At 39.9% G+C, this 13816-nt stretch overlaps 1 protein-coding gene across 1 annotated transcript; it reads right to left on the reverse strand.

Moving 5' to 3' along the window:
• Nucleotides 1–244: 244 nt before the first annotated feature.
• On the reverse strand, nt 245–11508 carry LOC148346638 (transforming growth factor beta-3 proprotein-like). Its single transcript, XM_088324644.1, has 7 exons — nt 10904–11508; nt 5748–5911; nt 4133–4262; nt 3930–4037; nt 3686–3851; nt 601–754; nt 245–535 (listed from the first exon to the last, which is right to left on the reverse strand). Exons 1-7 carry the CDS (start codon nt 11421–11423, stop codon nt 377–379), a joined length of 1401 nt encoding a protein of 466 aa, XP_088180770.1. The 5' UTR covers nt 11424–11508; the 3' UTR covers nt 245–376.
• Between the last annotated feature and the right edge of the window lie 2308 nt (nt 11509–13816).

Genomic DNA, 13816 nt, shown 5'->3' on the forward strand with positions numbered 1-13816 from the left:
TTAGATAAACTTAACAAAAACTAACAAAGTGCCATTTAATGTCTCAGTTTTTATCCAAATAGAATTTAAAATATTCAATCGTGTATGAATCTTGAATGAGAAATTTGACTTTGGGAAAAATAATGTATTTATAATGAAATAACACATGTCAGTTGGGTTTGCTGCACATACTGTGGTCGTGTGCGACAATTCCTACAGGTAGTATAAAAAGCTGATTCGATGGAATTTCAAATTACTTTTTTCCAATTATTTTTATTTTAATTTTCTTTTATTCAGAAGTTTCATTTCAAACACATTACAACAAGGCATAAATGAAATAGAGACCCTCATCAACATTTCCAGCTTAAAAAGTCATTAGATTAGATTCGTCCCCTCCTTAGCTACACTTGCACGACTTGACAATCATATTAGAAAGCTGCTCAACTTTGGGGGTCCGTCCCGAATAGTAAAGGATGGTGAGGGGCTCCAGTTCTTGAGGGACGCAGCATGGAGATGCCGATGCCTCCGGGTTTAGGGTGTTGTACAGACTCAGCAACTGTACACATGACATAGCTTGTGGTTAAATATCTTTTGGACACTGTGTTGAGGGAAATTCCTTACCGAGCTGTGCGGGGTGTCAGAACTCCTCAGGTAGGGGCAGGGCCCCGAGCAGTAGTTAGCGTCATAACCGCTAGGCTCGTGAATCCACTTCCAGTCCAGGTCGCGCCGGAAATCGATGTGCAGCCGCCGAACGCAGCAGCTCTCCTCTGAGTTTCTGTTTTGGTTAAAATAGGCGCTCTAAGGTAGGGCGTGGTTTTTGCCGACATCAGCAAGAAGTGTGCGGCAGTGACAAACTAATTCTTGGATCAAGCGACAAAACATTTTGACATAACTTAACCGCTTAACGTTACTGTACAATTAGCCTAAAATCCTAATCCAAGACATACCCAAAGAAAATAGATTTCTGTTCTTGAACCGTTTGGAGAGTATGGACGGTTTTTGGTCTTTTTTGCTACTCAACAAGTTTTACCCCAAACTGAAATAAACACTGCAACTGTTTCTAACATTGAGTAATCTAAGTTGAAACACACAGAAATAGAAAGATTTTATCCTTGCCTGAATTTATTTTGCTATCACACGCCTTCAAAAGAGTGTAACATGGGCATCTTATATGGAAAACAGCTTGGACAAAAGCATGAAGATTTACCTGATCTTAAGTCAAATTTTATCACAATCTTAGAAACTAAAAATTGTATTCCACACATTTATCCATATGCACGTTAAAGCATTTCCAAAAGTGGCCATTTGGAGACGACCAGATTACAGCCCTAAAAACTTTGCAACCCTGTATTTTACCTTGGCCAATTTTTAGACATTTTAATTGAGTGGTAAATGTTTGACTTTCCAGAAGTCATTCCATGATTGTGCAGACTTGTGCGTGATAATTGCGCATAAAAATTTATTCCAGGTTACATTTACACATTTATTATGGGCTCTGATTTCAATGCAGGTTGTAAAATTACATAAAATTACTTTGATTGGCTAACCGATGTGTCCATCAACATTTGAATCGGTCACAATTGGATCCCATCACAATGATTCTTGGAACCAAAGTAATTCGTGACTTTTTTTTAAATACAGACCATCATACATTGTCACAGGCTAAAGACCGTAAAAAGGGCTTGTAATTGGCCGGGAGTTGTGTCAATCAAAAGGTTAGAGGCTAACAATTATGTTGGAAATCACCTGATTAATCTGTTTATTATTAAAAGGGAGTTATGGAGCAAAATGAACGGATTGCAACTAGGAATGACCAACAATGCAGAAATGTTTTTAGATGGATTTTTTTTTCATCTGTCGGCATTATGGAGTAAATATTTTACACGGTTGGATTCTCTGGATTGTTCTGGATGTAAACATACCACATTTGCAGGGAATCTTGTCATGTGGGTAAAAGCCATTACAGCCGTTTTGGATGAATTACACTGGCTTTATAGTTTTCGGGTATCTTATTTCGATTGTGATGTGTCTGTGATGAGTATACCTAGTCATCATATCTCCACGAGTTGACGATTTCCATTGATGTGGCATGACACATTTCAGGAATGCCTTAAGGGGCTGTCAGAACGTGAAGGGGTTAAGAGACGTACAGTTAAAGCCAAACAGAGTACTTTGTAGCGGTACTTAAGTGGGTTTTAGGTATTTTTACTTGTGTGTTATTTTTAATAGTATTTAACCCTGAAGAACCCAAGAACGCTTTTCTTTGGAAAATTATGATTCTTGGTTTCTCCAGGGATCAAAGTATTAAAGGGGGGATACAATGGTGTTAGCATAGACTTAGGAAATCCATCCATCCATTATCTGCACCGCTTATTCTCAGTAGGGTAGCCGGGGTGCTGGAGGCCATCTCAGCTGTCCTCAGGCAGTGGGCAGGGGACACCCTGAACTGGTTGCCTACCAGTTGCAGGGCACACAGAGACAAAAGAGTCATTTGCTCATTCACACCTAGGGACTAGTTGGACTGGCCAGTTAACTTGTAATGCATGTTTTTGGAATGTGGCAGGAAACCGGAGTGCCCGGAGTAAACCCAAGGAAGCACGGGGAGAACATGCAAACTCCACACAGGAAAGTTTGATCCCATGATCTCAAAACTGCCGCAGACGCGCTAACCACTCAGACATCGTTCTGTGGCTTAGGAAATATTTTTAACAATTCAGTTGGAGTTCACAGAAAAAATAGTTAGACGACGAGATATATACATCCAGTGTCCTGTCTATTAAATATAAAACATGCTGTTTTCAGAATGTAGCTACCTTACCGCTAATGCTAAAAGTCATTGTTGGCGAATAAACAGGAAATTAGAAGCTACTACAAATGTTTTATCCTTTCAAATAAATATGTACTCAACAAATACAAATAAAATACCTCCTAAAGTAAACATTTTTCTTTAACAAGTGATGTTATTAGAACACAATTCTTCCTGATTTCTCTTCTTTTACTGTTATCGTTATAAGTATTTGGGGGTTAAGAAACTTTGATTATTATTCTGGAGCTGGAAATTGTTAATTCACTTTTACGATGGGTGGTACTTTTAGTTTTACTTAAGAAAGTAAATACTTGTATCTATTTCTTTTTTACAAGTAGCAGGTTTACTTGAGTACTTAGTATTTTCTACATTTTTGTCACAAGCTAGTAAGGTAACCTTTCAATACAATACCAGGAGCTCATGTTGTGATGGGATCCAAACACAACTTTTTGTGTTTTAAAATATTGCTTTTGGTATTGTAATTCTTTGTCTAAACCAGGGGTCACTAACCTTTTTGAACCCGAGAGGTACTTTATAATTGGTTCGCACAGGGGCTACCAGTTTGATATGACATGTTATTACTGTGTTGTTACTATGTTATCCCCAGGTTGTAATTATTAGACTTTGAGTTGAAATAGGCTCAGCCAACTACTAAAACATCATGCCAGTCAAAAATCAGAATTACCCATCAATGTTATGCTATTGTCAGAACCTGTCCGTGAGACACTCAGATGTTCATATGGGGCTACCTGGTGCCCTCAGGCCTGTAATTATTCCTTTGTATGTCTACACTTATCCAAAAAAAGTGTACATTGGTTTTGATCCCTGGTGTGTCTGTAACCTATCCCTAAGGGATCTCGGTAATGGTTGGTGTTTTTTAGCGATCTAAACATTTCTTACGAGAAGCAGTAGTTGGTGTCCAGTGCTCTCTTGCGCCTGTGCGAGGACTTTGAGTCCAGGCGGTGAGGGGGGATCATCATGAGGATGAGGTGAGGCAGGTTCTGTTCCTTGTTCCTCTTAAGGTGGCTTAGGTCTAAGCGGCTCTGCTCATCCTCGCCGTCCACACCTTGTTCAGACAAAAAGGTTCATTGGCTTGCCTGCTTCCCACAGTCCAAACTTTAAAGATGTTTGCAACACTTCGTACCTTTGAACTTCACATCCAGAACTTCATTCTCATTGTCGATGATGACGCCGTTTGGGCCAAAGGTGTGGCAGGGACAGTGTACGCTGATCTCCAAACCCAGATTACTTCCTGGTTTTAAATCAAAGCAAGGTTGAAAAATCAAAGCAGTGATCAAACATACTTTTCGTGCACTACCAGAACATAAAACTGTATTTTATGCTGACCTCTGTTGGTCAGCCATTCCCGGACTGTGTCGGTCACATCAAAGGAGACCCACTCGGCCGTGCCTTTGGTCAGCACGTTCTTGGCACTAATGTAGCGCTGCTTCCTTATGTGTTCGTTTGGCCGCATGATCTGCAAAAATCCGTAAAGCGTTCCTGTCATAACACAGTTAGGGACATGAATCGCGTTTTAAATCCAGCTCTATGAAGACCTAAAAACTGTACTTCCAGTTAATGTTTAATAAACTGCTAATTCAGTGCATCTCATACCTGCAAGGTGGTCACCAGTGTCAAGGAAATCTGTTATTTACAGATTTTATTTGGAAAAGCAAGCTGTTTAATTTTGGGAGAAAACAGGTTACTGGCATTTCCTTGAAGCTGTCTTTTCCAACATATTTTTGAGCCAAAGCACTTGTATATTAAAAAAAAATAATAATAATAAATAAATCATGATTTATTATTCATATAAAGAAATCTCAGGACTAGTTTCATTTCGAACAATTTAATTATGAAATCTACTTCATAAAAGTGTCTTTATAAATAGTAACCATTATTTTGGTAGCCTTGGCTCAAAGGCTAGTATAGGTAAATTAATCAAGACCGTTTTTCCAGTTTAACCAACATTTTAACTTAAGATTATCTCCCAGTAAAACTAATGTTTCTTTGCACAGTAAGCGCAAACGTCACCTTCAAACATAGTTACCAAAAATCACTGCATGTCATTTCAAAAATAAAAATTGATACAGAAGAAAAAAAATAATTACTCTGCGGATTTTTTTGCCCTCGTGTAGGTTTCAGATTGTTGTAATGGTGGTCTGTGCAGCACTTCAGACTCTTTGTGATCAATGGCTACATAAACATATGTGACTTGACTTGAATGCTCATAAGACACCAGAGACTCTCGACAATGCTATATTTTTTGTGAAAAAATCAATCTGATAGAATTGGACTCACAGCACATTGCCTTAAAGTAAGGCCTTTATATGGTTGGGATCTTTTGTTTTGGTGTTACTCAATCAACCCAGAGATACATTTTGCTGTATTTTATTTGTTAGATTCGCGTGTACTCCCTTCCAGACTATTCAGATATGTTTAGACCGAAAGGTTCCTGGGACGGTCCTTCGAGCGCCTGTTTGTCCACTCATTTGCAGGGACGATTCTATCCTTTCTGGTTCTGTTCTGCATCACCAGACATTAGTCTTGACGGGTGCGAGTACTTCTGGAGTGCCCGTTTTGGAAGCGCGTGCCGCAAGAGAAGCCGCGGCAATCTGTTTGGTATTAGGACTGGTAATTATCTTTGGACCAGTCCCGCATGTTGAGGACATTAAAACCGAATAACAGGGACTTAATGACATTTCCTTGGACAGGCGTGTTACATAAATCCTCTTGGCATCCAAGAGCGCAGTTTTCAGATTATCGTCTTAAATATCAAACATTTGGTAGGGGAAACACAAAAACTGGACTTCCACGATAATAACTGAGCTTCTACCGGACTTTAGTCTGGCTCCCAAACCAGCGTTTTGGGGTTGAAATCAGGCACCAAGAACCACATTCACCAAATTCTCTGTTCTGCAGGGGGAGTAGATCCAAAGGTTACGTTAACAGTACCTGTACCCACCTGGTAGAGCTCAATCCGTTGTTCGTTTCTCCTGGCGCTAGCATTAGGGGTCCTCAGGGCCCGGAACTCAGCCCTAAAGAGGTTGGTGGCGTTCCTTTCCATAGCGGAGACGTTGAAGCGGAAGACTTTAGACGTGGAACTTTTGGGGCAGTAGGACAAGTCATCTACAAAGGAACAGACAGAGGAAGACTTTCTCTTAATATCCAGATTTTTATGTGACAGATTAAATAGCCGTATGTCAGTGCCACTGTCAACTATCAATGTGAACTATATTTTACTTGAAGAAAGATGATAGTCTCATACCTGTCAACCTCCACGGCTCCATGCCCTTACAAAATGTTGTATTTTCCCTTACAAAATACAAAATAATCTTACACCATATTTTTTTTTTCAAACGTGTTTCTTCATGTAGTTTAACAAGTTATATTGTACATGTGTTTCGTTATATCATATGTATTCTTAACTAACATTCTGTTGTGCCTCGACATGAATGAGGTTTATTATAAAAAAGGTTCAAAAATTAAGTAGCTTGGACGTTCACCGTAGAAGGAAAAAATATATGCAAATATAATTAAGTAGAATAATACATTTTCTTATTCAAATTATGAATTCATTTTCTGTATTAAATTATTGTTGGTAATATACTGATTAAGGGATAACCACAAACCTGTCTTTGTTCATTTTCTCCTTTTATACTTCCTTTTTTTCTTAACTTCTTTATACAACATAATCATTCGTAATATAATGCAGCAAAGCAAGTGAGCCGTTTGAGAGCCGGCTCTCTTGAAAGAGTTGAGCAGAAAAAGCCGGTTCTCTACAAAGAGACGGACTTCCTTTCACTCCATAACTACCACATAAAATCCGAAGCTGCAGGCGCATGCGCACATTAGCATCAGACCGCTCGCTTCGTTTGCAACGAAAAAAAACGATACAGAGATCGCGGTGAACTCATTTGACTTGATTGATTTGCCGTTTCGTGATAGTCGGTGTATACCGGACGGTACCCATAATTGACAAATTTGCATTTTCCGTACAGATTTTCTTGTACGTCGTACACGTCTTAAAATGCATAATAAACGTACTTTGTACGGCAAAAACATACAGGTTGACAGGTATGTAGTCTGTTGTTTGGTATCCTTGTTTGAGAAGGTACAACATAGAAAACTGGTCATTGCTGCGACTTTCGTTTTTTTTTTTCAGACCTTTGGGTTTGAAAGGATGGATTCCATGGAATTCAGTTACAGCATTTTTGTGTACCGCGTACAGGAAAAAGGGTCCTGCCAGTTCTCAACCGAATGACAAAAACATCGTGCAAGCCTCTCTACAGAGATCTCAGTGGTCAGGTCCACCCTTTGAAGTTTGCAGGTGCTCTTTCTAGTCTCCAAAACAGTCCTGACATTTTCAAATGTGTCACATGTGTCTTTCAGTCCGTGCTTTGGAGCGTGATAACTGTGCCCAATTGCGCCATGATCTATAAAACATCTGTTTAATGGGACATTGTCTCAGCGAGAAAAGCAGCGTGGGCATTATCATGCCTTTTTTCTTGCAAAGAAATCAAGAATGAGCTCATCCGGGACGTGCGTTGAGTTGCGTGTCTATTAACACGCTGGCATGTACACGCCCGAGCAAGCTATTATCCAATTCAGAAAACGTTTCAACCATAAATGCGTTAAAACAGACTTGAATGACTTCATGTGGGAATTACGTTTTATTTCTACGCACGCAAAAAAAAAAAACTCATGGTAAAGGTGAACAGAGAAATCGCAGGCAATTTGAGCAACAATAGCAGCAGTTTCTTCCCTGCGGCCATCGGCATCCAGATGAGTTACTCAAGACCGAATAAAATATATGTCCCGTCTATGCATAGAAAAATGATATTTTATTTCTTGACTCTTTTTTTTAGAAATATGTTTCTGCTGATGCCATTGCGCTTTTTTCCATTGACTTAAGTTGTAAGTGCATTAGAACAATAGTGCAGTGACTTGTCGATGTACCAAAACATTATTTTTTAATCCTATTTTTCTCTCTTAAGTCTTTTATGACATATTTATTCTGGAGTGCCACATGTTTGCTATGTTGCTATCAATGACAATAAGGACTATTCTATCCAACAAAACCATGGGCAGTAGGACACTGTAGCAAAGTAAAATCATACTGTATTATAATCACCTAAATGTGTATTGTAATCTTGAGTATGACAAAAGCACACAATCGGCTGATTTACGTTACGCAGATTCTGGGTAACAAATGCCATTTTGGAAGATCATTTACTATGGGTCTGCTTAGCATGGTTAACTAGCAAGTTCTCTTTTTCTTTAATTTTCAATTGAACACTCTTAGTGAGTACTTGCTCTAAAGTTATTTATGAAAAGAATGTAAATATAAAGTTGTATCGCTGTCATGTAGCAGAAAGAACGACGAAAAAGAGCCACTACGCTCTTAAGGCCTTTGCAATCGGCAATAGTAAACTGGGGATAATGGATCGAGGCCAAATCATGAGGTTCATTTGAGCTGGGCTACAATGCAAGGCTTCAGCAACTCAAACCGAAAAAAAGCACTGCTCTCAGCAATAATTGATTGAGGATAATGGATTGCAGCTAGAATCGGGCATTTTACAGTAGTCGGGCCAGGACAGCACACCTCCTGACAAAAACGCCTTCTGCTGCTGCGCGCTTGCAGCAATATGAGATTGGGAATAATGGACCGCGGAATATTTTTCAACCCGTGATACACTGAGGCAGCGAAGTACAAAGCGCGGAGTGTTTAAGGATTACAGTATATTTTTCGGATGGCCGGAATCATTTACTGCTCCATTCCCTCAAGCGAGTTGCTTGCAGTAGTGGGATTTTACCTTAGAGTTATGGAAATTCCAACATTTTGCGTGGGAGTGAATCCATCTATAAGTTGATATTTCTAAAGCAGCCACGACGATCACGTGTTTGGAGACAAATTAAATAACATATATGATTATTTGTCGATTATTGTCACCAAAAAGTTAGACATGCATCTCATAGAGATTTTGCAACATTGTCCTTTTAAGTCATTACCACAGGGGTCGGCCACCAATGGCTCGCAAGCCATATAGGCTTTTGTCACGAGTACATATGGTTTGGAGATAATATAGAGCCTACGTAAATACATTGTTTATTATTTCATTCCAAGCCCATTGTCGCACATGCGAAGGTGTAGAAATAATGCAGCTGATAAGGGTTCTGTCCAATCTATATAGGACATAATTTTAACTACAGTTTACAGTCATGGTGTCACACCAACAAACGCTGTTGGTGCTGTAAATTGCTAGATAATCTCATTAAACATTCTATGCTCATTGTTAAGACATTTTATGACGCCACATAACATCTGGCGGCTCTAACGAAAGTACCCAGATCATTTTGATTGGGTAAGCGATAGGAATGGGCCGAAGTATAAAAAGGGTGCGCATACTCCTCCTCCACCCAGCGCTGTCCGCACTAAAGGTAAATTCATTGGTATCCTCGTTTGCACTATTTTGTGACATTTTTACAAAAGTACTTTGCTTGCACCTTGTTTTGAAGACATTATTTACGAGAAAAATGAGCCTCAAAACTGTGGGAGGGAGACACATTTTAAGTGGTTTGGTTGAATTCCTTAACCACTTGGGTCATATGGGCACCACTTCCCGTAGCGTGTCTTGGGCAAGTACAGCCTGGCAGTTCCCATACCTCTCCAGGCCAACAAGTGATCCCACCCAGCCTCAAACCGGGGACCTTTCGCATGTTCAGCGAAATATTTATATTCGTATGGTAAACAGGCTCTGGCATTATTATTGTTTGATAGATTTTATCAAATAATCAAACATTACAGTAAAATAAAATGTGGTAGTTTTGAACATTTCGTAAAATTTTGTCTTAAAATATATGGTGTGGCTCTCTTAAAAACCGAAATATTTTTGCTTTTATAGCTCTTTGGGTCAAGAAGGTTCCGGACCCCTGCATTAGCCGTTAGCACCATTAGCGTCACTTGTGCTTTTGAAGTGTCTTGGTGTAGGTTTGAGTGGTGTTCTGATTGTTGGAAAAGTGAGGTTTTTTTTTACTCTTAAATCCTCGCTGGTGGAGCTATTGTTTCAGTAGCCACATTGAACTTAGCACCCTCTATCTGCTTGCGCGTGGGTGGCAGCAGTGAGTCACGGGCGAACGTTTTCGTCGGGCATGAGCAGTGCTTCTGTGCGGGCTGTGCAGGGAGGTCTACGCTTCCTTTCTACTTTTTTACCCACCCTCGCTCGATCCGCTAAAAGCACAGGTGTCAACCATGGGTCCCGCGGGCCAGATCAGGCCAGCCAAGCATTATTATAATTGTTTATATAATTATTTTCGATGGTGAAAAATCAATAACACATATTTGATATATATTTTTCATTTATGTATTTATTTTATCAATATTTAGCCTGAATAAATTGACATGTATTTCATACAAGTTTCATACCTGTCAACCCCAGCCAAATTCTCCCCTTATTAATGATTGCAATTCTCCTTATTTAAAATGCTGGCATTGCTGTCCACCAATGTATAATTTATTTTTAAATTTAAGTACACTCCTTAAGTAACATTCCTTAAAAAAGTCCTCCAGAAAACGTGCAGATTTTACAATATATATTATTATGTTTTATGATATATAGCTGACCTTGTGCTTGTAAATTAATATCGAAAATATTTCATGGTGCCACTCTTGTACTGTTGGGGATCAAAACTGACTCTTTAAGGGACCGTGTGTATTTCTTAGCGCTTCATAGTGGTGAAAAATTCTTTATTTATTGAAAAAATATTTGGATTTGTATATTAAGCAAAAATACTATCAAATAAAAGTGCATTTTTTAAATACCTTTAAGTCAAGAAATTTGTATTTTTTTTTTACTCAACATGAGGCGCACCTAAAGAGAGCTAATATTATTGTCCGCCATCATGCTGCTACAGTTACACAAAAACCCTGGTGAAAGGCTGGGCACATTTTTTTTTTTTAAATGGTGCGGTTTTGTCATTTTGAATGTCGTTTGTATGCTCCCTGGAACTTATTCGCTCTCATTTTTAGTTGCATGACACAATACAGCGACTTCTATCGGACAAACTATCCACACTGTCCCTTTAAGAATGCACGGAATAGTTATTTCTTTTTATACTCACTACTCTCCGTAGGCCCAAAAATCATGTTGAACCTGTGCACCTCCTTCGCGTAGTACTCGGTCTCGGTGCCGTCTGCGCCGCACACCTCCTGCCGTTGCCGGCCCAGTTCCTCCAGCAGCTCCCGGGTGCTATTGTAAAGGGCCCGCACCTGCTGGGGCACCTTGGCGGGCCCCTGACCCTGTGGGGGGGCCCCCATCCTCAGTTTGCTAAGGATCTGTCCACGGATGGCCTCCACTCGCTTCCTTTTGACGTGGTCCATGTCCACTGTGGCGCAAGTGGACAGGGGCCAGCCCAGCGTGGCGCAGTGGAGCAGAAGCAGGACACACAGCAGAGCTTTGCAGGTGTGCATCCTGAAGCGGGATTCCAACCGGGATCCTGTGGAGCCCTTTAAACAAATCTCCTTAGAGGGAGTCCTCGTGTGGTGAGACCCATGGAGACAATGTTCCTGCTCGATGAAGTTGACATGCTTGTGTTGAGTAGTCACCGACGAGCCAGTTGGTCCCCTGGCGGGTGTTTGCATGGCGGGAATGGAGATGGGGGCTTTTTATTGTGAGCAATACGCCATGACGGTGCGGTGGAGGAGGGGCCCCAGGCCCCAACTAATGGGCCCCCTCACCGGCACACCCGCTCACAGACCAATGCTCTGACTCAGGCATGTGAGGGAAGCTTTTATTTTTCTTTTTAGAGCAGATTAGTCACTTTGGAGCTATTTTGAGGGCTCAGATTGCCATTATCATCGTTTTCCCTGGAAAGTGCACAAAATGGCCTGCTCGGCCTTTTAATGGGTTGCCTCGGGCGCCGTCATGTGGCGATTTAGGGAACTAAAAAGATTACTTTGAATCCAAACATTTTGCTTTTTGTCTCGTGAGCTATTAGTATTGTTGTTATATCGATAGGGAAAAATATTTAACAAATATTTAAATATATTTTTCAAGTTTTTTTTTATTGTGCTTATATATAGCCTCAATAAATTGACATCCATTTTTCATCACTGTCAACCTCAGCCAATTGCTTCTCTTATTAATGATTGCAATTCTGATGAAAGACGCTGTCCGGAATTTGAGAATTTTGTACTTACTGACGCCATCTTTGGTCTTTGTGGCGCTTGGTAGTACGTGCATTTCTCAGAAGCACTCAAATGTAATCTTCTTTCATCTTTGTTGGGGTCCTGGTCGCATTTTGACTGTTTTTGAAAGTCCTTTTTAAAAATGTTCATGCTACACTAACAGAAAACTGTGAGCACGAGCATACAATCCCTCTTCACCACTTCTCGTCTACTATGGGTGACCAAGACAATCCAATTTAAGCCAAAATTTACAAGATGAGATCGTGTCCAACGAACATTTTTAAAATAATAAATAATTCGAGTACAAAAATTGTGATACGGCATACACAATTTGCAATGATCAAAAATCATATATAATGCGGGGGAAATATATACTGTAAGTTTACAGGTATATTGTTTTAATATAGTCCATAATCTTTTTAGGATTGTCTCTAAATGACCTCCACAATCTCTGCATAATTATGCTTGTTTGTTTTTAAAAAGTAACTGCGAATACCTATTGTCAATCATAAGCTCATTAAGAAAAAAAAATCTCAATTTTTCTTAATCCCTTTTTGTGCTCCCTTGACAAAAGTCTTTTATTATTTTATTCATGTGGTTGAATTTTATTTTATTTTTTAGTTTATACAATATTTGTCACGTCTGCGGAGATGTACCCAAATACAGGGAAGCCGGAATGGAGCCAGGTGTGCTCAACAAATGATGGTATTTATAAACAAAAACAATGAATAACAAACAAAAACAAACCAGGTCTTAAAAGAACTAGTAAAATGTCAGAAAAACAGAGACAAAAACTTAACCTGACTTGCCATTGTTATTCTGGTTCCCATATTCATGTCATTTCTGCAGTTGCAGCAGGTTTTTTTTGTTTTGACATCTACTTGTTATTTGACCACTTGTTTGTTTGTTACTTTGTACTTCCTTTAGTTATTAAATACCAGTCCTCTTTTTGACCACATCTGCCTCTGTCCTGGCTTCCCTGCGTTTGGATCCACCTGAAAAACATGACAATTTTATCTTGAGGCGGGATAATGAACACTTGTCTTTTATATTAGCATTCAGCTTATTGCCATATTGTGGCTTTGTTTTGAGTAAGTAATTGCCTCGAGTTAACTTTTGACCCCTCTCTTTTTCACAATAGGTGAGCAGTTATGTGCAGTAGAAGAAAATGAGAAAAGAGTAACGAACACTATAGATCAAGAGTCTGAAACCTTTTTGACCCCAAGAGCAATTCAATTAAAAAATATATTATTATTATTATTATGCCTAGATGGTAAGGCGCCCGCTTTGAGACTGGGAGGTCGGTGGTTCGCGCCCCGGTCGAGTCATTCCTAAGACTTAAAAAGTGGTCGGCGGCGCCCTCTGTTGGCTGCGGCTGCATCGGCTCGCTACAACGGGTCAGGTGCAATCGACATTTCGTTCTGTGTACATTGTTACACAGAATGACAATACAAGGAAATTATTATTATTATTATTATTATTATTATTATTTAAGAGGGCCACATTATATATTTTAAGGCAAAATTCAACCCCGCCAAACCCACTCTCCAGACAAAACCTTCTTCAGCACATTGTATTTCACTGTGTAATGTTTGAATATCAACTCAAATCTATGATCTAATTATAATGCCAGAGCCTGTGTCCCATCCATCCATCCATCCATCCATTATCTGCACCGCCTATCCTCAGTAGGGTCGCGGGGATGCAGGAGCCCATGCCAGCTATCTTCGGGCAGTGGGCACGGGACAATTCACTCGCTCATTCACACCTAGGGACACTTTGGACCGGCCAATTAACCTCACATGCATGTTTTTGGAATGTGGGAGGAAACCCAAGTGCCTGGAGGA

This window comes from Urocampus carinirostris, chromosome 20, assembly GCF_059441175.1.
Source record: "Urocampus carinirostris isolate Australia breed hairy pipefish chromosome 20, RoL_Ucar_1.0, whole genome shotgun sequence".
NCBI lineage: Eukaryota > Metazoa > Chordata > Actinopteri > Syngnathiformes > Syngnathidae > Urocampus > Urocampus carinirostris.